At 34.9% G+C, this 27,669-nt stretch overlaps 1 protein-coding gene across 1 annotated transcript; it reads right to left on the reverse strand.

Annotated features, from left to right (window-relative positions):
- On the reverse strand, positions 1 to 27,223 carry LOC133321637 (uncharacterized). Its single transcript, XM_061530722.1, has 4 exons — positions 27,118 to 27,223; positions 14,258 to 14,765; positions 8,007 to 8,331; positions 1 to 1,248 (listed from the first exon to the last, which is right to left on the reverse strand). Exons 1-4 carry the CDS (start codon positions 27,221 to 27,223, stop codon positions 1 to 3), a joined length of 2,187 nt encoding a protein of 728 aa, XP_061386706.1.
- Between the last annotated feature and the right edge of the window lie 446 nt (positions 27,224 to 27,669).

Below are 27,669 nucleotides of genomic sequence, written 5' to 3' on the forward strand. Positions count from 1 at the left end.
TTATCTCACTGCATTCTTACAGATGCAATATTTTTTCGCCTGTTTGTCATCCACACATTTGGCCGTCTTCTCATAGATACTGTGCCGCGCAATATCCTCCACATTGAGATTTATGCTCTTTGTCCGCTTGTCATAATCCAATGTGGCACTGAATTCAGTTACCGGCGATGTTTTGGGTTTTGTCGTAAAATCAATACGATATGTTTCAATATCCGGAGATGCAGTAGCCGAAGACAACATCGCTGGGTCATGATCGCGCATCAATGCATTACTAATGCTCTGTACACCTAATTCGCTACACAACGAACTTAAATTACGCGCCCACAGCCAATCATTCATTTTCTCCACAACCATGGCGGCGATCTTTCCGACCATCGGACTCTTGGTGGACTGCGTGACATAGGGCAAACATGTACACCATGATTCGGGTACACAAGCCGAATCACAATCTCTATCCTCGGGTATTACGTCGAACAACGAATAAGCCGTAGGACAATCTGAGGCCTGCTGAGGTTTGTATTCGCCCAAAGTGGCCAATTGCAACAATTGTTGCAGGGTCAAATAGATATCATAGGGTGCGGATAGACGTTTTTGATTCAACTCCAAATTCCGCGATAACTCGGGGTACCTGGACTTAAACCAATTGGGTGTGGAAATGAAAAACATCGGCAGGCGTTCCTCCAAAAATCCCTCGGGTAATTTCAACAAAGGACCCCATCTCCGACCATGATCGCTAAAGAAAAACACCACCGATGTCTCCAAAATACCATTCCCCTCCAACTCCTCCAGATATTGACGCATTCTATCATCCATTGTGGCACTCGTGTCATAGGCATTGTGAGAAAATGAATTGGTCCAAAAGAGACCAAAATTTTTCCGATTCAGATAACGTTTGGCAAATTCTACACCATAATCGTAAACATATTCGCCATATTGGCGACGACCAACGCAATAATATAGACCAGCTTTTTGTCTCTTTTGCATTGTTTTTTCTATGGCCAAGGCGGCTGGTCGGAAGTAATGATCAGTGGGCGGTTTCAGGAATCCCTTTTTCTTATAATTGAAAGTACTGATTGAGACGGTATCCTCGGCAAAGCCCGTTACAAATCCGTGATCGTGAAAGCGTTTCCACACAAAGGGGCAATTATCCAGACCACCAACTGTTGTAGGCTTGCAATACTGCGTGGCATGTGGATCGGTAAATCCCGCGAGAATGGGCATTAAATTGGGATAGGTGTTGTCGGCAACCTGAAAATAAAAACAAGAAAAATTGTTACATTAAATGGGGCAAGGGAGGACTGGGGATGTAATGTTGAAGAGCATAAGTCAATAGGTAGTATTAAACGTATTAAAAAAGGAACGAAAAACATCGATCCGCTCCTTGAACTATATTGCCCAACTCTAGAAAAGGTAGATCGCAAACAAACTCCGGTTTAGAGACTTTTGGTCTTATATCAGATATTCATTTTAGGGTGGCAGAGACCTGGACACCCTTGTGCAAGTCTGACATCACATTGAACCTGAAACTAGAAGGCTAATTTCTGATAAATGCTATCCAAATCCAGATGGCGTTAATGAAAACGAAGAGAAGTTGGCTTTGATTCCCAAAGCGGGAAAACCTAACAACACTTTGTCTAAGGACTATAGACCGACTTAAAACATTGGGCCTTGATATAGACCCAAATAAAATCAGCAATTGACAGCATACCAACATCAGTCGACACTAGATTTTGATCGTTCCAAAATGAACTAGTTCAAAGGAACTATTCCGCAAAAGGCCCGGCATCGCCCATCTAATTCCTTTTGCTACATTCGCTCACCTAGCTCTTCCCGTTAGATTTTGGTCGTTCCAAAATGAACTAGTTCAAAGGTACTATCCCGGCATCGCCCATCTAATTCCTTTTGCTACATTCGCTAATCTAGCTCTTCCCGTTCAATGAACTAATTAAACGGCATTTACCAATGAACAATTGAACTAAAAGGAACTATAGAACTAATTTGCGAAGCGAACCGAACAATACAGAGCCGCTTCATGAACGAGATTGCCCGATAGTGCCTTACATTTTTCGTTAGCAGCCTTCCTCGATATAGAGGAATCGATTTGGCACTCGTGAACTCCGAGGACTGAGTTTATTTAAGTACAGCAGTGTGAATTCATTAGAATTAGGTTAGAATCCTCTCTAATGCACATCAGATCCCTCCAAAGTACCCAAGCATATATTGCACCTGTGTCATGTGGAGGCAACTTGTTCTCAAGTCAGCGTTCTGATTAGTCCGAACACTTGCGTAGCACAGGTCGACCTTTATAAAAGGTCTACATACCGCAGATAATAGCGGATTAATAAATAATTCATCTTTTCGGATCCATCTCCTTTTCGTCGCTTAATTTGACTGCGGGCCTATCATCCTTCTTCCTTCAAATGTTGCAACACATCAAATGCTCTAAGCATTTATTTATTCTTAGTGACTATTATGCTGACCTCCAACGTCAGCTTCCAGTCCCTGGGATCTGTAGGGTTAGATCGTCATTTGGTGTTTAAACTGCATATGCTGGAAAATCAGGTCTCACCTCGGGATATTCCGAAAATTCCTTTTTGCTACACATGTATCAGAAGGAATGGAAAGTTGTATGCAGCGATGTTTAGAAAACGGAAATCCACGAAAAATTGACGGGTGATGGTTATATTTGGCGAACTGTGGTGGGAGTATCCTCATTCACCGTGTAAAACGTGGAGTAGGAACATCAAGGTGTTTGTCGTTAAATGCTGCAGATTGGATTGCTATTATAAAACTGCGGCGGAGTTCCGAATTCCTCGAAATTAAGCTCTTTGCAAAGATCTACATCACTGCCTATTTCTGGCGCCTCCAGGTTTACCGCTTTCAATCATAAATCGATTTATAGCACACTTGTTAATTGGACAAACATTAGAAGTTTGGTGCACCATTTACCTAAAGTCGGACGCAAATATATATGTTGAAGCTGTATCTAAAATGGACCGCTTTCAATGAAACTTTTTTATGCCAACAGGACAAACATTGGGTATTTAGGTCATAATTTACATAAAATCGGAAGAAAATATACATGGGAGCTATATCTAAATCTCAACCCATTTTCACGAAACTTCAAACACATCATTCAAGACTCAATTCAGTACGCTATGACAAATTTCGGGCAAATAGAAAGATATATAGAGACAATTGTGCACCATTTACATAAAATCGGAAGAAAATATACATGGAAGCTATATCTAAATCTCAACCGATTTTCACGAAACTTTACACACATATTTCTAGATTTAATTCAGTACGCTATGCCAAATTTTGTGAAAATCGAAATATATTTAGGGACTTTGGTGCACCATTTACCCTACAGATCCCTAAGGACGAAAATATTTAAATATTTTAATAGTAAAATGTAATGTAACATAATCCCAGTAAAATCATAAAAAAAATTGGCGCAGAATATGCCAAAACACATTAAAAGTGTGAAGAAGAGCATAACTTGTGGATACAATATTAAAAATCGCTTTATATTTTGATTCTTATATGTGCAAAAGTGTTCCAATTGAGTTGATTTTCATTTTAATTACACCCGGCCCGGCCCTCGGATTTATTTTATCGCATATTTAGATTTAGCAAAAAGTGTTTTTGTAAAATTTTAATTATACCCGGCCCCCTGGTTTCTTGTATCCATATTCAGGTTTTTCAAAAAGTGATTTTTGTAAATTCGGCATCTTAGGAGGGTTTGGAAAGGGCAACCACTTAGTTCCAAAATTACTGATGTCGCACCTCTTACAAATTGGAAATATGCTATTGAATGCTTCACCGCCCACGAAAAAAAAGGAATAACACAAAGATACGTTGATGAGGACTCAGGACTTTGTATCGAGAATGAAAGATGTTTCAAAATGTATACAACATGTTACGTATAAGCTTCAGGCCATTGAGACAAACTTATTGTGTAAAAGACATCGAATTGAGGAAAAGCCTCCTGAATACTATATGTAGACGTAAACTTAGAAAATGTTTGGAGAGTATACCCAAAAATGCAATATACCTGAGTCCCAGAATACCGAACGCGATAATAGATCTAATTGGAGAATACATCCAGAAAGAAGTCTATTGTCGAAGAAGTGAATAGTGCTGTATTCTTGTCAGTTTTAGCGAATGAAATGAATATGTATAAAATTTTTGACAAGGTATCTATAAAATTTAAAGAAGGTTTCCCTTACTACGTGAAATTAGAATGGTTAACAGCAAAATAATTGTCGACCGTCAGAATATACATTTTTGACATGCCAAGTTCTAGTTCAGTTGGCTGATCGCTCTTTTTAGTTCAGCTCTTTTGACTGAACTAGTTCGGTCTTCTAGTTCAGTAGTTCAATCGTTCGCAATTAAGCTATTTTATTCAACTGTCGTTTTACTTCGGTCATTCTTTTAATAGTTCATCGCTCTCCGATTCGTTCAGTTGATAGTTTGGTTTCTTGTAAGATACTTTTGGACCTATATGGCGAGGATATTAAAATGAATAAATAAGAACAGTTTATGGACCTACATGGTGTGGATTTTTAAATAAATGTTTCAAAAAATTTGATGGACTTATAGGGTGTTTTAGTTTTAGAGCAATTGAAAAATTATTTGCCAACATATATATTTTTATTAGTGTTTACTAAATGGGAGCGCTGTAATATCACATACAAAATAAAACTCGATCGGTGTCGCTTCCAAATCGATCTATGTCAGTAAAACGCTCACATCTGAACTAAAAGGAACGATTGTTCCAGTTCGTTCTTTTAATGAACTAAAAATAACGAATTTGTAAGACCTAGTTCAATCGGTCTTTTAAGTGAATCGTTCATTTGAACTAGTTCGTTCGTGAACTGTACAACTCTACTAACATGTCAGGCAATTAAAATGGAGTGCATACAATTATTAAATCCAAATTCATTTCTGTGGTATACATTCATTGTTCTTTTCACATCTTAAAATTAAGTTTTAATGCAGCTTTAAAATTTAGGAAATTTGCTGATTCTTTAGAAAATGCAAAAGGGTCTGCTACTTTATGTAGATGTAAACAAATATTTCAAACAAATAAAGAAGATATAGTGGAATCTTTGGAAGAAACAGGGGAAATGGTCTTGAAAGAGATAGAATATAGCTGATGGTTCTATGTTTGGGAACCATTCAGCATGTTCCGCAGCGTATCTCAATTACAAGTTTAACTTCGTTCTCTTATTGGCAATTGATGTTTCTTTTAATAGCATCAACTGAAATCCGTCTCAAAGCAGTCACTCATCAAAATACATCAACGACATTGTTGCTGCTCACCAAAAGTACTTTCAGTGAGGGAGCCACATGTAATGTAAGTGCTGTTATTTTTTGTATTTTTGTTATCTTTTAATATTCTATTCCATCTTGCTATGAAAAACATGTAATGTAAGTGCTGTTATTTTTTGTATTTTTGTTATCTTTTAATATTCTGTTCCATCTTGCTATGAAAAAGAGTTATGTGATGTTATAATGAGAAAAATCAATCAGTGAAAAGATCATATAGAAAAAAGCAAATAAGATAAAATCATACTAGAGTTATTTAATTGTCTTTTTTCATTAAAAAAACAGGGGTATTACATAAGTATTAAAAAAACAAAAATAGAATAGGATCAATTTATTTGTTATGTACCGTGGCATCATCAACTTTGTAGTAAGAATTAATCCCACCCAATCGACGAGCTTATTTTCTGCCATTTGCAGAAAATTGAAATTCCAAGAAGTGCAAGAAATTACACCGCAACAGAAAGAAAAAAGACTCAAAAGAGCTAAAGATTTGCTTCGTTTGATCGAAAGTATTGAACTGCCGAATTTGGTTTTCTCCGATGAGAAAACATTCGTTGTCCAGCAGTTGGCAAACAAACAAATGATCGCCAAAGAGGTCATCTGAAAATGTGCACCTTCAGTTGGTCACCAGAACTCAAACGCCGGCCATGATGATGGTGCGGGCCGCCATAATAGCCGATGGTCGCTCTCGCTCGTATTAATCGACCGTGGTATCAAAATAAATGCCGAATATTATCGCGAAAATATGTTAGAGGGTGTATTAAAGCCTTGGGTACGCAAACATTTTGCCCGCCGACCTTGGTCATTCCAACAGGACATAGCACCATCGCACTTAGCACGCGCCACCCAAGAATGGTTACAAAATGTGGTTGTTCGCGCACAATGTATATCTAAATCAAAAAACCTATTTTCACGAAACATAACACAAATCATTCTAGACTTAATTCATTACGCTATGCCAAATTTAGTGCAAATCGAAAGATATATGGGGTCTTTTGTGCACCGTTTACATTAAATCGGACGAAAATATATATGGGAGATATATTTAAATCTGAACCGATTTTCACGAAACTTAACATACATCGTTCTTGACTTAATTCAGTACGCTGTGCCAAATTTCGTGCAAAGCGAAAAATATATAAAAATATATATGGGAGCTATATCTAAATCTGAACCGATTTTCACGAAACTTAACACATATCATTCTAGACTTGATTCAGTATGTTTTTGCCAAAAGCGTACTGAAAATCGAAAGACATATAGATACTTTTGTGCACTATTTACATTAAATCGGACGAAAATGTATATATGGGAGCTATATCTAAATCTGAACCGATTTTCACGAAACTTAGCACACGTCATTCTAGACTTAATTCAGTACGATGTGCCATATTTCGTGCAAATCGAAAGAAATATATGACCTTTGGTACACCATTTACATTAAATCGGACGAAAATATATATGAAAGCTTTATCTAAATCGGAACCGATCAATAGGGTTCGTCCCTGAGCCAAATAAATGAACTGTACCAAATTTCATTCAAATCGGATCATGAATGCGACCTGTACTTTGTTTACAATTTAACAGGAACAGACATACATAAATCGACTTCGAAAGTAATTCTATGCATATTCTCAAAAGGAACCATGTGCCTATCTCGTTTTCTTTTGCCTGTTACAAACATATGCACAAAGACACAATATCCTGTACCACAGTGTGGGGAAGGGTATAAAAGCCAAATCGATACTTTTGAGTGAGGCCCACTGTATATCACAAGAGAAGTCGTCTGTTTGGTAGATATCAGATTGATACTCTGATCTTTTTCTCTGGTATAATCATCATAGTACATTGCTACTATTTCTAGAATATTTGGTACTGAAAATGAATTATATCGGTCCATGTTTTGGTGAGCCCCTTATAACGAATTGGTTGTAATTTGGTATCATTGGTACATTGGGTTCGTATTAGGTAGGAAATCTCCTAACCAAAAATAATTTTATCGGTTCACGTTGTGGAGTCTTGGCACGTTTTCCAATCGAATTAGCTGGAACTTGGTATTTTAAATTAAAATAATTTTATCTGGATTATATCACGCTCTAATTTTATATTTTGGATTATCATTGAGTGTCAAATCTTCCTACCAAACATTATCAATGTTTTGTTTATCAAACATTCGAATTAGCTGGAACTTGGTATTTTAAATTATCATTGGATTGAAAAAATTTCTGTGTGTGGCCACCATATCGAAGTACAACCTGTCTGAATGATAGCTACATAATTATGAATGACACATAATTAATAGATTATTTGCTATGGGATTTCTGAAAAAGTTCCTGAAAGATTTCATTTTTTTTCTATCGGTCTCATAAATATGTTCTTCACCCAAAAGAAAATCGCAATAATAATTATGCAAAAGACTCCAACCTCTGCGCCAAATTAAAGGAGGCGCTATTTCTAAGCAACGATAGATGGCAGCATCATCTCCTAGGACGAGTTACTGCAGATCAATTATCTAGTTAGCGTCACCCGTAGGCAAATGGCAACAATGTAGGTAAAATGCCACTATAGGTAAAATACCACCATTTGGATTTCTATTGAAGAAATATTTTACCTTGGATTTTTTTTTGTACACAGATAACCTTTTGACCTTAGTTTTTCATTAGTATATTTACCTTATTATATCCTTTCAGCTCATACCATCCTTTCTCCTTTAAATATGCATAAGTATGTGGCATGGTACGACGAAAATTAATACGCGATAAACTATCAATGCCAATCAGCAGTATACCCAATTTTTCCACCTCACTTTGCTGCGGAATATTCGCATCGGTGTGATTTTTCGCCGACACTGGCTTTTTGGCGTCCTTAACTTGAATAAATGTAAATGCATCCTGTTGTATAACCTTCTTCAGCGATTTCGATGAACAGTCCACAATAATGGCATTGATGTGCGTGGGAACTGTGAAGTTCTGATGGAAAATTACGCAGGGTAATAAGCTAGAAGAAAAATCGAAAAAAGAAATGAAATTAAATGACCAAAATACTGAAATTTAAAAGGTACCGTTATATGAGGGCTACCCTAAAAAGTGGGCCAATAATTATGATTTTCAGCAGGAATATTTCTTATACAATAATATGTCATAATATCAAATTAATTCGATGAGAAAACGTGCCTAAAATCTCCTTATCGAATATTGGGGGGTACCCTTATATGTAAATTATACCAAAACGTGGACCCATATATCCCACCGAAATCACAAATAAAAACCAAAAGGTTTATACCCTCCACCATGAGGTGCACAATAAAATTATGTAAAATATATCGGGCTATATTGTAAATTTCCTCTCTTTGGAAGTTTTATCCTACCTACTAATACCGAAAACGGGATGCGATGAGGGATATATCAAAAATGGACCCAAATTGACAATTTTCTGTTAAAATCGGAAGAACAAGGAATATCACCAAGGAAAACGAACATAGGACAATTAATTATAATAGATCAGTTGCTCATGTTCGCGACATCCGCAAGTCCGGAGATGTGGTCTTCGAATTCGTAGCAACCCGCTGCAAAGAGACCCACGCACTGTTTCGTACGCCTACGTTACGTCGACGAAGAAAAAGTCCCAAACCGACACTTCTGCTCAACCAGGAGCCCTTGATGGCCAATGAGCGGTACTCATTGATCGAGTTGATCCCGATGAGTGCATCAGTGACCTCTTCTTGAACGACGAATTTCATCGTCAGAACTTTCGATTTGTCCAGGTCACCTTCTTCAATGAAATCCAGGTCATTAACAGTAGAACTAAGGAGTCATCGGTTTACCTTAAGAAAACTATTTTTGACCTTAACTCCCTTTGGGAAGGTAGTAAGCTATCGGCTATCGCGTTCGACCTAACCATGTGATGGTGAGTTTCTTCAAGGAGAAACTATGGTCTAATATCTTTTCCATCGCCTTTTGTAAAATTATTTGAACAATTTTCCTATTAACCGAATTAATCGATACAGTAATGGAGGAAAAATAATCAGTGCCTCTCAGCTCGAATACAGGGCGTAACCGCCGATACTCTTCACATGTCACTGATGATTCGCTGTTTACTGGTCTCTGTCAAATCAATATTTTTCGGTTTGCTTCGTAAAAGGAACTATGTCATGCATCTAGTTCCATAATTCATTTTAGTTCCATCGTTCAGTGGTACCAGTCAGTTTATTCGATCAATGAACGAGAAGATCTGTCGAATGATTGGATCAAAAGGAACTTGGCGAACGAGAGCAAAAATGAACTACTATTAGCAAAATTAACTATATGAACGAAAGAACCAGACCTAATACCGATCGTTACTTTTGCTGAGTAGTTTCTTTGAATTAATTCGTACCGGAAAGACTCAACTCTGATATTTATCACAAGAACAACCAACAGCAAAATCTACATTTGAGCGTAACGATCACCAGTTCCATAGTCAGAAGTTTCTTAGACAAAAAAATAATCTGCAGTTCCTGTGCTGAGAACCACTAGCCGTCTACGTTATTATTTATTACCTTAAAAGTGGCGAATGCCGCCCACCTTTATCGTGTCGCTATGATACTACCATAGCCAATTGAAATATCATATCTCCAGACCATGAGCTCCATTTTGTCGGATAGTGTTATTTACAACTATTTATTGTTGTTGAGATCACGGCACACAGTGGGAAAAAATACCGATCTAGCGCGCAGAAAATCAAAAAATGAAGTTGAAGGAAACTTTAAAACATTAATGCAGTTTTAAAGTAGAGTGTTGAGAGTACTTAAGTCCGTATAAAATAATCCGAATTGATAAGCTAGAACGGAATAACGGTACATTTAAAACAGAAAATTTTTCCAATGTTAAAAATGGCATTTTTTTGCTATAAAATTGCGATGGTCGTGTGCATTCTGTGAATATATTATTATAAAATTTTGTCCATTTTTGATATATAGTATTGGTATTTAATTAAATGGTATAGTTATATAACCCATAAGTTATTTTAATTTAGGTGTTTCGGGCTAAATATATGTAAGGTCCGTTTTTTTTAATTCCTTCAATTAAAATAGGGGTTTAGTATGGAGTGCAGTTGAGTTCAGCTTTGATTTTTGTTTTATTTTTCTTGTGTGTCTGTCTAGAACATCATACTAAATTTTTTCCTGCGACTTCCTGCGATTCTCGGATTTATGGCAATTTTTTGAAAAAATGCCAATTTTGTGTAGGAAGCTTTTTTAAGGTTTTGTTCAAATAAAATTAAAAATTTGTGAATTTTTTTGATATAATTCATCAAATATGACTTGGAATAGATCACAGCATAGCAGATAAGAAAAAAAATAAGTTCAAAATGTACATCCTAATGTTCAATAGTAATGGGTGTGAGTATGAAAATGAGGGATTTAAGTAAGCTGCTCCAAACGTTGATTTTAAACTCATGCACTGAATATACATTTATTCCAAATGTCTTTCTAAATGAAAATTAAAATTACAACGAAATCGGTTGTAAGAGTCTTCTAAAATACCGCAGGTAAAGGGTCCACTTTATGAACCCTGAAAAATATCATTGGTGTAACATTCATATATACACTGTTTTACCTACATTTATGGTTTTCGCTATAAGCACATAACAGCAAAAGTAATGAATGATTACAACAAAATTTCGTCATTAACCCCAAACATCAATTTATACGAATACGGTCTGTCTACCTTACATGCAAGGATTCGATTTTTAGAATGTATATTGCACATTTCATACCGACTGGTTTTGAAAAAGTGGAAAATTAATAGCTCCGATCGGCCACTTTTCGAAGAAAGGAAGGCACGTATCATTAATGATTTGAAGGAAGAAATGCACATTATTGTTGACACACCTAAGTCAGTATCCGGAACAACAAACGATGGCAATATTGCTAGGCGTTTTTAGCCAACCTGGCTTGGCATCATCGATAACTGGTGTTGATGAAAAATTAATTAAAAATTTTAGTATCATCCTTTCAACGATGGCCTGTGGATATGCTATTAACGCAGAGTCATTTGAAAAACTTACTGAGGAAACATTTATTTTTTTTTCGTGGAATTATATCCTTGGTTCTATATGCCTTCAAGCATACACAAAATATTAGTGCATGGAGCTGATATAATTAAATGTGCAGCTTTGCCCATAGGAATGTTGTCTGAAGAAGCCATGGAATCCAGAAATAAGGACTTTCGGAACTACAGGGAACTGTAGACCAGAAAAATTAGTCGTGAGGAAACAATGAGGGATCTTTTCAATAGGTTGCTATTTTCTTCTGATCCAAAAATATCAAGTTTGTCTCGTAGTACATCTCTTAACCATCGATATAGTGAGCCACTATCTGAAGAAGTCCTTAAACTACTGGAGGATCCAATGCTACCAACTAATTCCGATCAAAACTCGGATTCTGAATGTGATTAGTATTTAATAAGTAGCGCCTAAATTTTGTAAAATATATATAGTTTAATGTTTTAGATATGTAATATTTACAATCACCCCTATTCCGTATGTCGTCGTCGTTGTCGACGACGTTTCTCTTTCGACATCACATCACTTCGCATCGACATCACTTCGACACTGATTTGGTATTCTGTAACACTCATGCGACGATGTCGACTATTTATCGATAATATCAATAAAAACAAAAATTTTGTTGCATATTTTTGGGCAAAAATGTGCTTGTATCCTTCACCGCACTGTGGCACAGGGCATTATGACTTGGTAAATGTGTTTGCAACGACCAAAAAGAAACGAGATAGACCCATAGTTACTTTTTAGTATATAGTATGTACATAGAATTATTTTTCAGTCGATTTATGTATGTCCCTCCATTCATGTATTATTTTAAACAAGTTACATGCCACCATTATGATCCGAACGGGATGAAATTTGGAAAAAATCTATCCAATTGGGATGAAATTTTATTTCCACATAGACGAGTCCTATTCAGAGATGGCCTGTCAGAAACAGTGACGTAAATGACATACATTTCCGACGTATAATACATACGTCAGAAACGTCGGAAACCTACCCAAATCCATTAGGTTTTTGACAAAATAGCTATTTCCATTAATCAATTTGGAAATTACGCATTCTTTACTCAAATTAATATAAAATTTCAAAATTTTCTTCTCAAAAAAATTTAGAAATTTTTATCAGTTATACTAAGGAATAGTCAGATATATGTAAAAATAATATATATTCTTGAAAATAAATATATGCTGATAATATTGAAATAAATGACGTTTACTACATTTATTACATTATATACAGGTATATGACGTTTTCGACGTTTACACCTTTTTGACAGTCGAAAACCTAAAAATTCGTCACACGGACCATCCCTGGTCCTATTGACATTGGTCAAAATCGGTTTAGATTTATATATATATCCCATATATTTTTCTTTATTTACACTTTATTTTGCATTAAGTATTGAATAGATTCTAGAATGATGTATCCTTTTCTTTTCCGGTCATGTTTTTTTTTTTAATTTCAAAAAAAAAATGTTCATACGCTTCAGTCGTCAACAAAAACTATGACGAAGAATTCTTCGACATCGTCGTCGTCACACATTGTTACGGAATACCAAAAATGTTTCAATAGTTATCGATAAATGTCGACAACGACATAGGGAATACCAATTTGCAAAAGACGACTCTCTTCGACTCGTTTCGCGTCGACGACGACATACAGAATAGGGGTGAATAATAAAGATATATATAATAACAATAGTGTTTGGCCTTAACCCACTTTTTACCCTCCAAATGTTTCGGAATTTTTAAAAGAAGCTTCCATTTTAGGAGTACTATTAGTTATAACAAAAAATATTGCTTATTATAAAATATTTCAATTGCTTCAAAATAGTAATTTACACCAAAAAATTTAAGTTTTTTCTAAAAAAAAAATCGGCGCTTAATGGGTTAATAAAAAAAAAATTGCCAAATTTTTTCATAAAATAATTAAAATTGTCCATCTAAATCTATTCTTATCCAAAATATCGATAAACATACAGTAAAACATCTACTTTGATTTTCTGCGCGCTAGATCTGCATTTTTTCCCACTGTGCGGCAGTGTCGTAGCTTTTCGGCCTAATCTATATTTGATATTCAAAATGTATCATGACTTCGTTTGATAGAAGACCTTTTGATGGATTCGTCTTCAACGAATTAGGATAACAGGAGGTTTCGCCACCCAGATGAAAATCGTAAAATGAACTATGTAAGGACTCCCACCACCGAACCAAATTGACGAAGACGGGTTTTCTAAGCAACGATAGAGGAAAATGGCAATACTGAATAAGCCAGGACACCAACCACAGTACAAAATTCAAAAATACACTCTTTCTATGTAACGATAGATGGCAGCCCAACCAATGCTTCAAATTGAAGGAGACACTGTTTCTAAGAACGATAGATGGCATCCTCATCTCCTAATACAGGTTAATGTAGACCAATTATCTAGATAGCGCTACCCAGAGGCAAATAACAATACTGAATAAACAAGGCCACTAAAAAATTCAAGGTGATGCTGTTACTAAGCAACGGTAGATGACAGTCCCATCCTCTAGGACAGCAGCTGCAGTAAACCAATTATCTAATTAGATTAGAATAAAATACACTAATGAACAACGAAACTAACACAATCCCTATGCTCTCAACAGGAGTAACAGGGGAATATTTTCCCGGTCTTTCATAAATCGAAACCCTTATGGAAGTGTTTCATATAGTACGTTTACATTTAACCGGATTTCTTTAACCCAGTCGGTCTCAATTGTCAATTCCTTTGGATATATTTCAAATAAATCCTCATAAAGTAGGTTAACCCGGTAAAAAGTTCTAATGTATATGCCGTTATACATAATGAATACACAAACCTTTTTTTCGATTACCGAATGTGAATACTTACTTAAATTTCGAATCAGCACTGGCACCACTTCCGCTACGTTCGATGTGACGATAACAGCACCGCAAATCATCGACAATAGTTTCGCTGGTAGCATGTTTGATAAATTGTTGTGCTACCGAATAATTCGTTTGCAGCCGATAAACTTCGTTCGTATCATCGAAATGAACAGTGACGATCGGCTCATCTTTTGTACAACCAGTGGTGTGCGAAGGTTTAAACATTTTAAGAATTTGCGGTGTAAAGGGATCCACATAGGGCATGTGACATCTTGAGGTGTTGATATAAAATTTACGCGGTTGTTGTTGTTGAGTATTAAACGTGATGTTATTGTTGAAGACATTGATTGTGGTCTGTGGTGTATTTATGTAGGGAGGCGTAGGATGTTTTATGGGTTTTATTGTGGTTGCCGGTTTTACTGTATTGGTAGATGGCCTTGGGGTTGTAGTTGCTGCAAAAAGTTTAGTACTACTCTTCCCGGGTGTTGTGAAAACACTGCTTATATACGAATCTGTTGTTGTTGTATTTGGTTTATCAAAAGCAGTCCGAAAAAGAAAAGAAAAATGTGATTAAAAAAATATACAGATGAGTAAAAACTATTTGGAGGGATGGTAGAGCTATAAGTGAGTATACGTTACTAGGAATCTCAGGGTCATAACCGTAAAGTTTAAATTTGTTTTCAAAATCATCTCTTTTGTAGAATACTTATCAAAAGATTTTTAAATATTTTTATTTTCCAACGAGCTTCTGTGGATATTTTGAAGAACATGAGGCCTATAGGCGTTGATTTTTTAAAAGATCCCGAGGCCTTTGTTTTAAAGAGCCTCCTGCCTATTGGCGTTGATTTTTTTAAATATATTTTACTTTTTAAAACGGACCATGAGCCTATCGGCGTGTATTTTTAAAAGTATTTCAAAAGAACTTCAGGATAATAGGCGTGGATTTTTAAAAGAATCTCAGATCTATCGGTGTGGATTTATTAAAGAATATTTACCAAAAGAACATGAGGACAATAGGCATGGATTTTTATTAAAGAATATTATCCAAAAGAACCTCAGAACAATAGGCGTGGATTTTTATTAAAGAACTTCAGAACAATAGGCGTGGATTTTTATTAAAGAACCTCAGACCGATCGGCGTGATGTTTTGATTAAAGAACCTTAGACAGATCGGCGTGGTTTTTGATTAAAGAATCTTAGACAGATCGGCGTGGGGTTAATAAATAATATTTTCCAAAAGAATCTCAGAATAAGAGGCGTGGATCTTTATTAAAGAACCTTAGACCGATCGGCGTGGTTTTTGATTAAAGAACCTTAGACCGATCGGCGTGGATTTATTAAATAATATTTTCCAAAAGAACCTCAGAATAGGAGGCATGGATTTTAATTAAAGAACCTCAGACCGATCGGCGTGGATTTATAAAAGAGTATTTTCCAAAAGAACCTCAGGATAATAGGCGTGGATTAAAGAACCTCAGACCGATCGGCGTGGATTTATTAAAGAATATTTTCCAAGGGCCAACTGAGGCGTGGATTTATTAAAGAATATTTTTAAAGGGCCAACTGATCGGCGTGGATTTATTAAAGAATATTTTCCAAAGGAACCTCAGGATAATGGGCGTGGATTTTTATAAAAGAACCTCAGAACGATCGGAGTGGTTTTTTAAGAAGCTCAGGTCTATAGGCATGTTTTTAAAAAAAAAAGAACCTCAGACATATTGGCGTGTTTTTTTAAGAATATTTTCCAAAACTCAGGCATATATCCGTGGATTTTTTAAAAGATCATCATGCCTATAGGCGTGGATTTTTTGAAAGGATCTCAGACATTTATTTTATTTAAGAATATTTTCCAAATGAACCTCGGACCTATAGTCGTGGATTTTTTAAAAGAACCTCAGACCTATCGGCGTGTTTTCTGAATAACATTTTCCCAAAGGACCTTAGGCCAATTGGCGTGGATTATATTTAGAATCTAAGACCTATAGGCATGGATTTTCTTTAAAGAACCTGAGGACTACATGCGTCGATTTTTATTTTTTTTTTTGAAGGATCTCAGACCTTTTGATGTGAATTAAAAAAACTCTGACCTATTTTTCTACAACAAATCTCCAATATATGTTATATATGTTTTGACATAACCCCCATAACCCGCCTGATCTTCAGAATTTCGGGTTTTCTGCAGATAAACATCCTTAACTACTCTTATCAAATATACAAAAACTCTAATCGATCGTTATTTAAAATTTATTTCGGTGAGTATTATTCGGTGACGTGTGATTTGCCGAACAAGATGTGATTTGCTATTGTTAGATGGTAATCGCATTTATTATTTCTGTTTCTGTTTTTTTACGATATTCGACATAAGTGCCATTTAAAAATTGACAAGCATTTGATTCATACAATAAGAAAAATCAGATCAAAAAATCTGATAACCTAGGTCCACATTCTCAATCGAATACGGCCAACAATATCTACTGTTATTGTTATTCTTAGAATTATTTTATTGCTACCAATGTCGAATAGTAACAGATAACAGCGGAGGGTATGTATATTTGTCATAACAACATACGCATATACATATATGTATGTAATATTCAGACTAATTTGAAAATATTTTTGTTTATCTAAAAAATAATTGTGAAAAATAGGTGAAATCCGTTTGGCATAAAAATCCATTTTGTTATCGAATTGGGTAAATTTGGTGACTGGCAGGTTAATATCATGGACAGTACGTACACCTTGCATAACATATGTTTAACTTGGGTACAAAATAATAACTGTGAAGAAGACCCAAAAGAAAAATTGGACAGAACCACATTTATTTCGGATTTTCAAAATAAAAATGTATAGGGCATGAGGTATTTTAAAATAAAACAAAAAAATACAAAACATTTGTCAGTTGTAGTAAAAAATGTTATAAAACTCAACTCCTAAGGAAGTCGGGTTAAAAAACGATTTAAAAAATCCTCACCTATGGTCCTCTAGTCTGGTTAAAAAAAGATTTAAAAAATCCACACATATGGTCCTCTAGTCTGGTTAAAAAATTCACGCCTAAGGCGGTTAAAAATAGTGAAAAATCCACGCCTAAGGCTGTGATAGTCTGGTTAAAAAGTTGTTTAAAAAATCCACGCCTAAGGCTGTGATAGTCTGGTTAAAAAGTTGTTTAAAAAATCCACGCATAAGGCCTAAGGCTGTGATAGTCTGGTTTGATTTTTTACAAAATCCAGGCCTAAGGCTGTGATAGTCTGGTTTGATTTTTTTAAAAAATCCACGCCTAAGGCTGTGATAGTCTGGTTTGATTTTTTTTTTAAATCCACGCTTAAGGCTGTGATAGTCTGATTTGATTTTTTTTAAAAATCCACGCATAAGGCTGTGATAGTCTGGTTGTCGGGTTAAAAATTGTTTAAAAAATCCACGCCTAAGACTGTTGTTGTCGGGTTAAAAAATTATTTAAAAAATCCACGCCTAAGACTGTGGTTGTTGGGTTAAAAAATTGTTTAAAAATCCAAGCCTAAGACTGTAGTTGTCGGGTTAAAATTTTTTTAAAAAAATCCTCGCCTATGATAGTCTGGTTAAAAATTGTTTAAAAAATCCACGCCTAAGGCTGTGATAATATCGTTAAAAAATTGTTTAAAAAATCAACGACTGGTTAAAAATTTGTATAAAAAATCCACGCCTATGTCTGTGATAATATGGTTAAAAAATCCACGCCTATGGTTGTGATAGTCTGGTTTGCTTTTTTTTAAAAAATCCACGCCTAAGGCTGTGATAGTCTGGTTTGATTTTTTTTTAAAAAATCCACGCCTAAGGCTGTGATAGTCTGGTTTGATTTTTTTAAAAAATCCACGCCTAAGGCTGTGATAGTCTGGTTTGATTTTTTTTTTAAATCCAAGGCTGTGATAGTCTGGTTGTCGGGTTAAAAAATTGTTTAAAAAATCCACGCCTAAGACTGTGGTTGTCGGGTTAAAAAAATGTTTAAAAAATCCACGCCTAAGACTGTGGTTGTAGGGTTAAAAAATTGTTTAAAAAATCCACGCCTAAGGCTGTGATAGTCTGGTTAAAATCTTTTTAAAAAATCCACGCCTAAGGCTGTGATAGTCTGGTTAAAATTTGTTTAAAAAAATCCACGCCTAATGCTGTGATAGTCTGGTCAAAAAATTGTTTAAAAATCCGCGCCTAAGGCTGTAATAGTCTGGTAAAAACTGTTTTAAAAATCGACGCCTAAGGCTGTGATAGTCTGGTTTGATTTTTTTTTAAAAAATCCACGCCTAAGTCTGTTATAGTCTGGTTAAAAAAATGTTAAAAAACCCCACGCCTAAAAGAGTGGTGTCGGGTTAAAAAATTGTTTAAACAATCCAAGCCTATGGCTGTGATAATATGGTTAAAAAATCCACGCCTAAGTCTGTGATAGACTTGTTTAAAAAATCCACGCCTAAGTCTGTGATAGACTTGTTTAAAAAATCCACGCCTAAGGCACCGCTAGACTGGGTAGAATATTTCTATACAAAATCGCGATTTTAATTTATTGGACCATGCTTACCCTGTGTACTCCTTGAAGTTTCTGTATTTCGTGTTGTTGTTATTTCATAACTAATTGCATTGCTTGCTGTTGTTGTTTTTGTAGCCACAAATGTTTTATTGTTTGAGGTAATTAGTAAATCTTTATCTTTTGTTAATTTTGTTGTTGTTGTTGATGTTATTGTTGTATTTTTCGTTAACAGAAATGGTGATGATGTGATTATGGTACTTGGAGTCGACCTAGCCACACTATACCCATGCTCATACTCATCCTCATAATCATCTTCACTATTATTATTATTATTTTGATTGTTTGTTAAATTTGTTATTGTTTTATAATTATTATAATTATTTCCATTTGTTGTTGTTGTATTTTTTTGAAATTCTTGTTCCTCAACTTCAAAAACCGGAGGTGGTTGAATTTTTGTTTCACTATAATTTCTTCTCCCATTCAATGTAACAATTTCAATTATATCGTATTCCGCAGCCAGTGTATCGTTGTCGATTACAGAGGAGGCGGTAGTGTTCCGATTTTTTCCATTTGAATATTTGTAATATTCACTTTCATAGACGACATAGCAAATTTGGGTCAATAAAAATATTACAAATAATAATTTCAATGGTAGACTTATGCAAAAAACTTCCGAGTGGTCCTCTTCGTCGTTGTCTTCATGTGTTGCATTGGCGGGAACTTCATTTTCACTTGACTTCAAAGGTTTATATTTGAAATTATTCATATTTTATTTATTTATTGCGAGCTTCTATTTTCTTTATTCCAGAAAACAAATCACCCCGATCACAGCCTATTTTGTGCGCCTACGAAATAAACCCTTATTGACTCCGTTCCGCCGCATAAATAGAAATATATGTTGTGCTATGATCGACGTCAATCTTTAACTGGCGGGTAATTTTTATTTTTTGATTATTTCCCCTTACGAAGTGTTTGTTCGGAGAGTAGCCATTCAGGCTGTTCTTTCGCACGCAAAGAACTTCTACTGATAAAATAATAGCTACTAACAAAAAAATAATAATAAAAAAAAAAACAAAAACATATCCAATTACAACAACAACAAAAACACAAAACATTATTTTGTGTATTTGAGAGCTAATGCCGATCATTGTACTCCGAAACAAATGCTGATAAATTGCATTTTCATTATTAGTATTGTGGTTGTAGTGTTTTTTTGTTTGTGGAAATATTAGCATTTGTATCCCGATATCCAAATATAAATATTTCATTCGATACATTTGTGATGTACTTCATTAACCGAACAGCTTCATAGAAATTATTATGTACTTCAAATGTACAAGGGTGGTTCAGATATAACCAGACGTCCAGATTATCACAGCCTTAGGCGTGGATTTTTTGAACAATTTTTTAAGCCAGACTATCACAGGCGTGGATTTTTTAAACAATTTTGTAAGCCAGACTATCACAGCCATAGGCGTGGATTTTTTAAACAATTTTTAACCAGACTATCACAGCCTTAAGTGTGGAGTTTTTAAACATTTTTTTTTAACCAGACTATCACAGCCATAGGTGTAGATTTTTAAACAGTTTTTTAACCAGACTATGACAGCCATAGGTCATGGTACAATTATAAAAGGTAACAGCAAATCCCAGCTGATTTGATTCCAACGTAATACTAGTGTCAATATAAATTTGACAAATTATGTTTTTAAAAATCACCCAACAGGAAAATTGGGAACGCATGCAATTTGAGATTGTTATTTATTAATGTGCTCCCGTATTCAATTTACTCAATCTGCCTGCTGGGAAAGTTTGAGGAAGCAAATCTTTCTTGAAGGAATTACTCGCTATTCCCAGCATTGTCATATGTGTTACACATATATATGGCAATGGCTCAATTAAAGGAAAGATGTGGAAGCGATAGAAATATAAATTTGATAGATTTTCATTCATGTTTTTCAATTTTTATTTTGAGGATTCGAAAATATTCCATTTTCAAAATAAAAATAATTTGATGATAATTTGTTTGTTTGTTTACATTTTTCTGTCAAATGAGTTGACACTAGTAGAACTTACAACAACAAATTGCCATGTGGTTGTTGTATCGTTTTTTGTACAACAACACTTGCTGTTACCTTTTATTATTATACCATGGCCATAGGTGTAGATTTTTAAACAATTTTTTAACCAGACTATGACAGCCATAGGAATGTTTTTTTTTAACCAAAATATAAGAGCCATAGGCGTGGAATTTTTAAACATTTTTTTAACCAAAATATCACAGCTATAGGCGTGGAATTTTTAAACCATTTTTAACCCGACTATCACAGCCAAAGGCGTGGAATTTTTAAACCATTTTTAACCCGACTATCACAGCCAAAGGCGTGGATTTTTTAAACAATTTTTAACCCGACTATCACAGCCATAGGCGTGGATTTTTTAAACAATTTTTAACCCGACTATCAATGCCATAGGGGTGGATTTTTTATACAATTTTTAACCCGACTATCACAGCCATAGTCGTGGATTTTTTAAACAATTTTTAACCCGACTATCACAGCCATAGGCGTGGATTTTTTAAACAGTTTTTCATAGCCTATCAGCCATAGTCGTGGATTTTTTAAACAATTTTTAACCCGACTATCACAGCCATAGGCGTGGATTTTTTTGAACAATTTTTAACCCGACTACGAGAGCCTTAGGCGTGGATTTTTTAAACAGTTTTTAACCCGACTATCACAGCCATAGTCGTGGATTTTTTAAACAATTTTTAACCCGACTATCACAGCCATAGGCGTGGATTTTTTTGAACAATTTTTAACCCGACTACGAGAGCCTTAGGCGTGGATTTTTTAAACAATTTTTTAACCCGACTACGACAGCCTTAGGCGTGGATTTTTTAAACAATTTTTTAACCCGACTACGACAGCCTTAGGCGTGGACAGCCTTAGGCGTGGATTTTTTAAACAATTTTTTAACCCGACTACGACAGCCTTAGGCGTGGATTTTTTAAACAATTTTTTAACCCGACTACGACAGCCTTAGGCGTGGATTTTTTAAACAATTTTTTAACCCGACTACCACAACCTTAGGCGTGGATTTTTTAAACAATTTTTTAACCCGACTACCACAACCTTAGGCGTGGATTTTTTAAACAATTTTTTAACCCGCCTATCACAGGCGTGGACGAAGGCCCAAGGACGAACCCTATCCCGTTGCTCGAAATTTGGCATAGCGTACCGAATTGGATCTAGAATGACGTACGTGAAGTTTCGTGAAAATCGGTTCAGATTTAGATATAGCTATCATATATATTTTCGTCCGATTTAATGTAAATGGTGCATCAAAGTCCCCAAATGTCTTTCGATTTTCTCGAAATTTGGCATAACGTACTGAATTAAGTCTAGAATGATGTGTGTTAAGTTTCATGAAAATCGGTTCAGATTTAGATATAGCTCCCATATATATTTTCGTCCGATTTAAGGTAAATGGGGCGTCAAAGTCCCTATATATTTTTCGATTTGCACGAAATTTCGCACAGCGAATTGAATTAGATGTAGAGTGATGTGTGGTAAGTTTCGTGAAAATCAGTTCAGATTTCGCTCTATCTCCCATATATATTTTCGTCCGATTTAATGTAAATGGTGCACCAAAGTCCCTATATATCCTTCGATTTGCACGAAATTTCGCACAGCGTATTGAATTAGGTGTAGAATGTTGTGTGTTAAGTTTCGTTAAAATCGATTCTGATTTAGATATAGCTCCCATATATATTTTCGTCCGATTTTATGTAAATGGTCCACCAAAGTCCCCATATATCTTTCGTTTTGCACGAAATTTGGCATAGCGAACTGAAATCAGTCTAGAATGAGATCAGTCGATTCAAATTTAGATACAGCTCCCATATATATTTTCGTCCGATTTTATCTTAATGGGGCACCAAAGTCCCCATATATCTTTCGATTTGCACGAAATTTGGCATAGCGCACTCAATTAAGTCTAGAAAGATGTGTGTTAAATGTCGTGAAAATCGGTTCAGATTTAGATATAGTTCCCATATATATTTCCGTCCGATTTAAGGTAAATGGTGCACCAAAGTCCATATATATCATTCGATTTGCACGAAATTTGGCATAGCCTACCGAATTGGGTCTAGAATGATGTGTGTTAAGTTTCGTGAAAATCGGTTCAGATTTAGATATAGCTCCCATATATATGTTCGTCCGATTTTATGTTAATGGTGCACCAAAGTCCCTATATATCCTTCGATTTGCATGAAATTTGGTATAACGTACTGAATTAAGTCAATAATGATGTGTGTTAAATTTCGTCAAAATCGGTTCAGATTTAGATGTAGTTCCCATATATATTTTCGTTTTTTTAATCGCTGCTCGGTACACCCTAATCAACAATAAAATATGGATTAGTCAATCCATAATAACTTAAAACTACGCTCATTATGAATTCTATAATTAATTTTTTTTTTCAAAACAGTTGCAAGTAATCAATGACAGATTCATCAACGTTTTGAAAACGATATTGAAAAATGCAGCTGAATTTTTGCTATTTAATGTCGCTTTAACATTTAAATATTAAGGAGGCCTGTGTGTATGTTTATCAGAATCTAATACAACATTGTTACATGACCTACAATTGATAAATAAATAAAGTTTTCCCGATTTTCACTGGAACGATTTGAAATTATTTAAAAAAATAAATATTAAATTATTTATTTTGATTATTACCATGGTGCAATATATCAAGAGGTAGATTACAATGTTATTTCTTTTATGCGACCCTGTTCGGTCAACACAATAACCCAATTTGTATATGTGTTTGTAATGCATTGAAACATATTAAAGAAATAAATATTTTCAAATTAAGTTGTAATTAAAATTTAACATTATTACAGCATTCAGAAAAATATATTTCAGAGTTTTGGGAAGGAATCCAAAAAGTGGAACTATTTTTGTTTTAATACATTTTGTTGTAATTTTCCACATTGTGTTCTCGTGCAAATATTTGTCGAATGTAAGTCCATCCATTTTTTTCAAACTTGCAATGTCAATTCTGCAAATCATTGTTGGCCATCGCCAACAATTTATGGACATTCATCAAAAATTCATCACGGCAAGACCTTTACAACAACAAAACTTTTTTGTATTATTATTTTATTAGCATTTGTGCAACATAACCTAGTTTTCAATATTTCTTTTTATTTTACATATTTGCACATTATTGCATAGCTATGTATGAACCTATGTAGGTCTGCGTTTAATTTTGCTATGACAAAAGCTAATGACATTTACAACATGTCATAAATTTTGTTCAATGTCAAAGTTGTCGGAAGGTTTATTTTTTACATACTGGGAACTAAGGAACCATAAAATGTACAGAAGAGTATATTCGGATATCTTAAAGCTGTAGTGGAGAGAGGAGTATCTAGTATTATTAGCAATATATGATATTCATATTGGCGATAATGCTGCCCCTCTTAACTTTTTAAAACGATTAAAAACGTAATAAAGTTCTGCCATGGTAAGAATATTAAATACCATATTATAGGCATTAATAGAACATTAGCTTAAGATCTTTAATAAAACGAAAATTAAGCGGATCCTCTGCATGAATTTAGAAACTCTGACCTAAAAAAAATGGGAAAATTGTTCACTTACATTCGTTGGTAAAACGCGGCTAAAACCATCAAAATGTAGCGGGTTGTTCTTTATATTGCGAAATTAAGCCATCTTCCTTGGGGAAATTCGGTTAAAACTTTAAAAATATCGAAAGTTGGTATCCCCTTGGTTTTATATAATAAATTTTAATAATAAAAATGCCATAAGTGCCCGTTAAGCAATGAATTAACATTTATTCTTTTTTATATATGTTCACATATAATACATCCTAACATAAAATTAATGCAATAAAATAAACAATATTTAGTTTGATTCCATATTAAACCAAAACATTTAGATATAATCGGACGAAAAAAAAAAAATATATATATATATAGGATTCGTCCTTGGACCCAATAAGTGACCTGTGCCGAATGTTATCCAATTCGGATCATAAATGCGACCTGTACTTGGTTTGTCGACTCAGAAGTGATTCTATGCATATTCTAACCAGTAGGGAAAGTAGTATAGTCGACATGGGCCGACTATTATATGATACACCACTTTTGGTATATTCTACACAATCTCCTAACAGACGTCGCCTTTTCGAAAGAACATTGACATTAAATTAAACAAAAGATATATAAGAACTTTGGTGCACCATCGGGCAAAAATATCTTAAATAAAAAAATATATAACATAGTACACATCATTATAGGCGCATTTCAGTAGGCTATGCAAAATTTCGTGCAAATCGAACGATATATAGGGACTATGGCGTACCATTTCCGTCAAATCGGACGAAAATATATATGGGGGCTATATCTAAATCTGAACCGATATTCCCGAAATTTAACACACATCATTGTAGACTTAATTCAGTGCACTATAATAAATTTTCATGTAAATCGAAAGATATATAGGGACTTTGGTTCACCATTTACATTAAATCCGACAAAAATATATATGGGAGCTATATCTAAATCAGAACCGATTTTCACGTAACTTAACACATAATTCCAGACTTAATTCAATAGCTGTGCCAAATATCATGCATATCGAAAGATATATAGGGACTTTGGCGCACCATTTACCTTAAATCGGGTGAAAATTTATATGGGAGCTATATCTAAATCTGAACCGATTTTCACGAAACTTAACACACATCATTCCAGACTCAATTGAATACTCTATGCCAAATTTCGTGCAAATTGAAAGATATTTAGGAACATTGGCGCACCATTTACCCTAAATCGGATGAAAATTTATATGGAAGCTATATCTAAATATGAACCGATTTTCACGAAACTTAATTCCAGACTTAATTCAACAAACTGTGCCAAATATTATGCATATCGAAAGATATTTAGGAACTTTGGCGCACCATTTACCTTAAATCTGACGGAAATATGAATGGGGGCTATATCTAAATCAGAACCGATTATCACGAAACTTAACACACATCATTCTAGACTCAATTCAATACCCTATGCTAAATTTCGTGCAAATCAAAAGATATTTAGGAACTTTGGTGCACCATTTACCATAAATCGGACGAAAATATATATGGGAGCTACATCTAAATTTAAACCGATTTTCACGAAACTTAACATACATCATTCCAGACTTAATTCAATAGCTGTGCCAAATATCATACATATCGAAAGATATATAGGGAATATGGCGCACCATTTACCTTAAATCGGACGGAAATATATATGGGAGCTATATCTAAATCAGAACCGATTTTCACGAAACTTAGCACACATCATTATAGACTCACTTCAGTACGCTGTGCCAAATTTCGTGCATGTTGCACGATATTTAGGAACTTTGGAGCACCATTTACCTTAAATCGGACGAAAATATATAGGGGAGTTATATCTAAATGTGAAGCGATTTTCACGAAACTTTAAGTACGTCGTTCTAGGCCTAATTCAGTACACTATGCCAAATTATGTGCAAATCGAAAGATATATAGGGACTTTGGCGCACCATTTACCTTAAATCGGGTGAAAATGTATATGGAAGCTATATCTAAATCTGAACCGATATTCACGAAACTTAACACACATCATTCTAGACTCAATTCAATACACTATGCCAAATTTCGTGCAAATCGAAAGATATTTAGGAACATTGGCGCACCATTTACCATAAATCGGACGAAAATATATATGGGAGCTATATCTAAATCTGTAACCGATTTTTCGCAATTTCAATAGGGTTCGCCCTTGGCCAAATAAATGAGCTAGCTATCGTATGAACTAGGATAAAGCCAATCGGTGAAGATCTTCCTTATTTTTTAACTTGGTTCTTGGCCAATAATCGGCGATTTTCCAAAAATATTTTTTCAAAGGTCCGCCGTTTTGTTAATTTTAGAGCGAAGTCATACGAGAGTCAGGCCTGTACTCTTTCTAACACCGTTGGAATTTTCGGATTCCAAGGAGTTATCATGCCCGCCATCAAAAATAAGGACTTCTTTTTAAATACAAAAAATAACAACAACAAAATTTTGTAAATTATTTTTCTTCCTTTTTTAAATCTTCAAATATATGTGCAAAGTTACAAGCCTTAACAAGCATTGGTATTATTTACCAGCCCATTGAAAATCTTGAAAAATTAAAATCGTGAATAGGGGGGGGGTTCCCTTAAGACGATATTCCGACCACGAATTACCTCAAGATATTGGATGTAACATACAACGGCATTTTCTAGTCATCTGCGCAATCTAAGATCATACCCGTTCACCGATTCAACCAAATGTTGTCGACACAGTGCCAGCTTGGATGGTATCGTCGGGAACACCACTGCTATAGCCGTATGGACAAACACCCCGCCCAGGCACGTTAGGGGAGGCCTTCATGTTCACTAGAGAAAGATTGCATGTAAACCAATAGACCTAACAGGCTCAGGCAATAGAACAGTACTGGACACAAACTGATTGCTCGATAACCAGTCACATGATATGTTGGATAAGTATACTCACATAACTCAAAATTCCCTGTGGATGCTGCCCATGGAGGTAGCAAGACAGCCACAGGCAACCCGGCCTATTCTTGTTATATAGCAGCTACATTGGCTGTTCCTGTCAATGATTTTTGTAAGATTATGAATTGTAAGATTATTGATCCATTATGATCCTTATTTTGTGTACCCTATGACATCGGAAGTGGAAAAAAGAAAACTCCAAAAACGTGCCACCAAAGGACGTCTAAGTGAAAAGTAATTGTAAACATTTAAGTCCATGTTGTTTTATTGTATTGCTTACAAAAAATTAATATATTTATTTTAAAAATATTGTATTGTTTA

The sequence above is a fragment of the Musca vetustissima genome, unplaced genomic scaffold, assembly GCF_032173495.1.
Source record: "Musca vetustissima isolate MV318-11 ecotype Yass unplaced genomic scaffold, APGP_CSIRO_Mvet_v1 utg11827, whole genome shotgun sequence".
In the NCBI taxonomy this organism is placed as follows: domain Eukaryota; kingdom Metazoa; phylum Arthropoda; class Insecta; order Diptera; family Muscidae; genus Musca; species Musca vetustissima.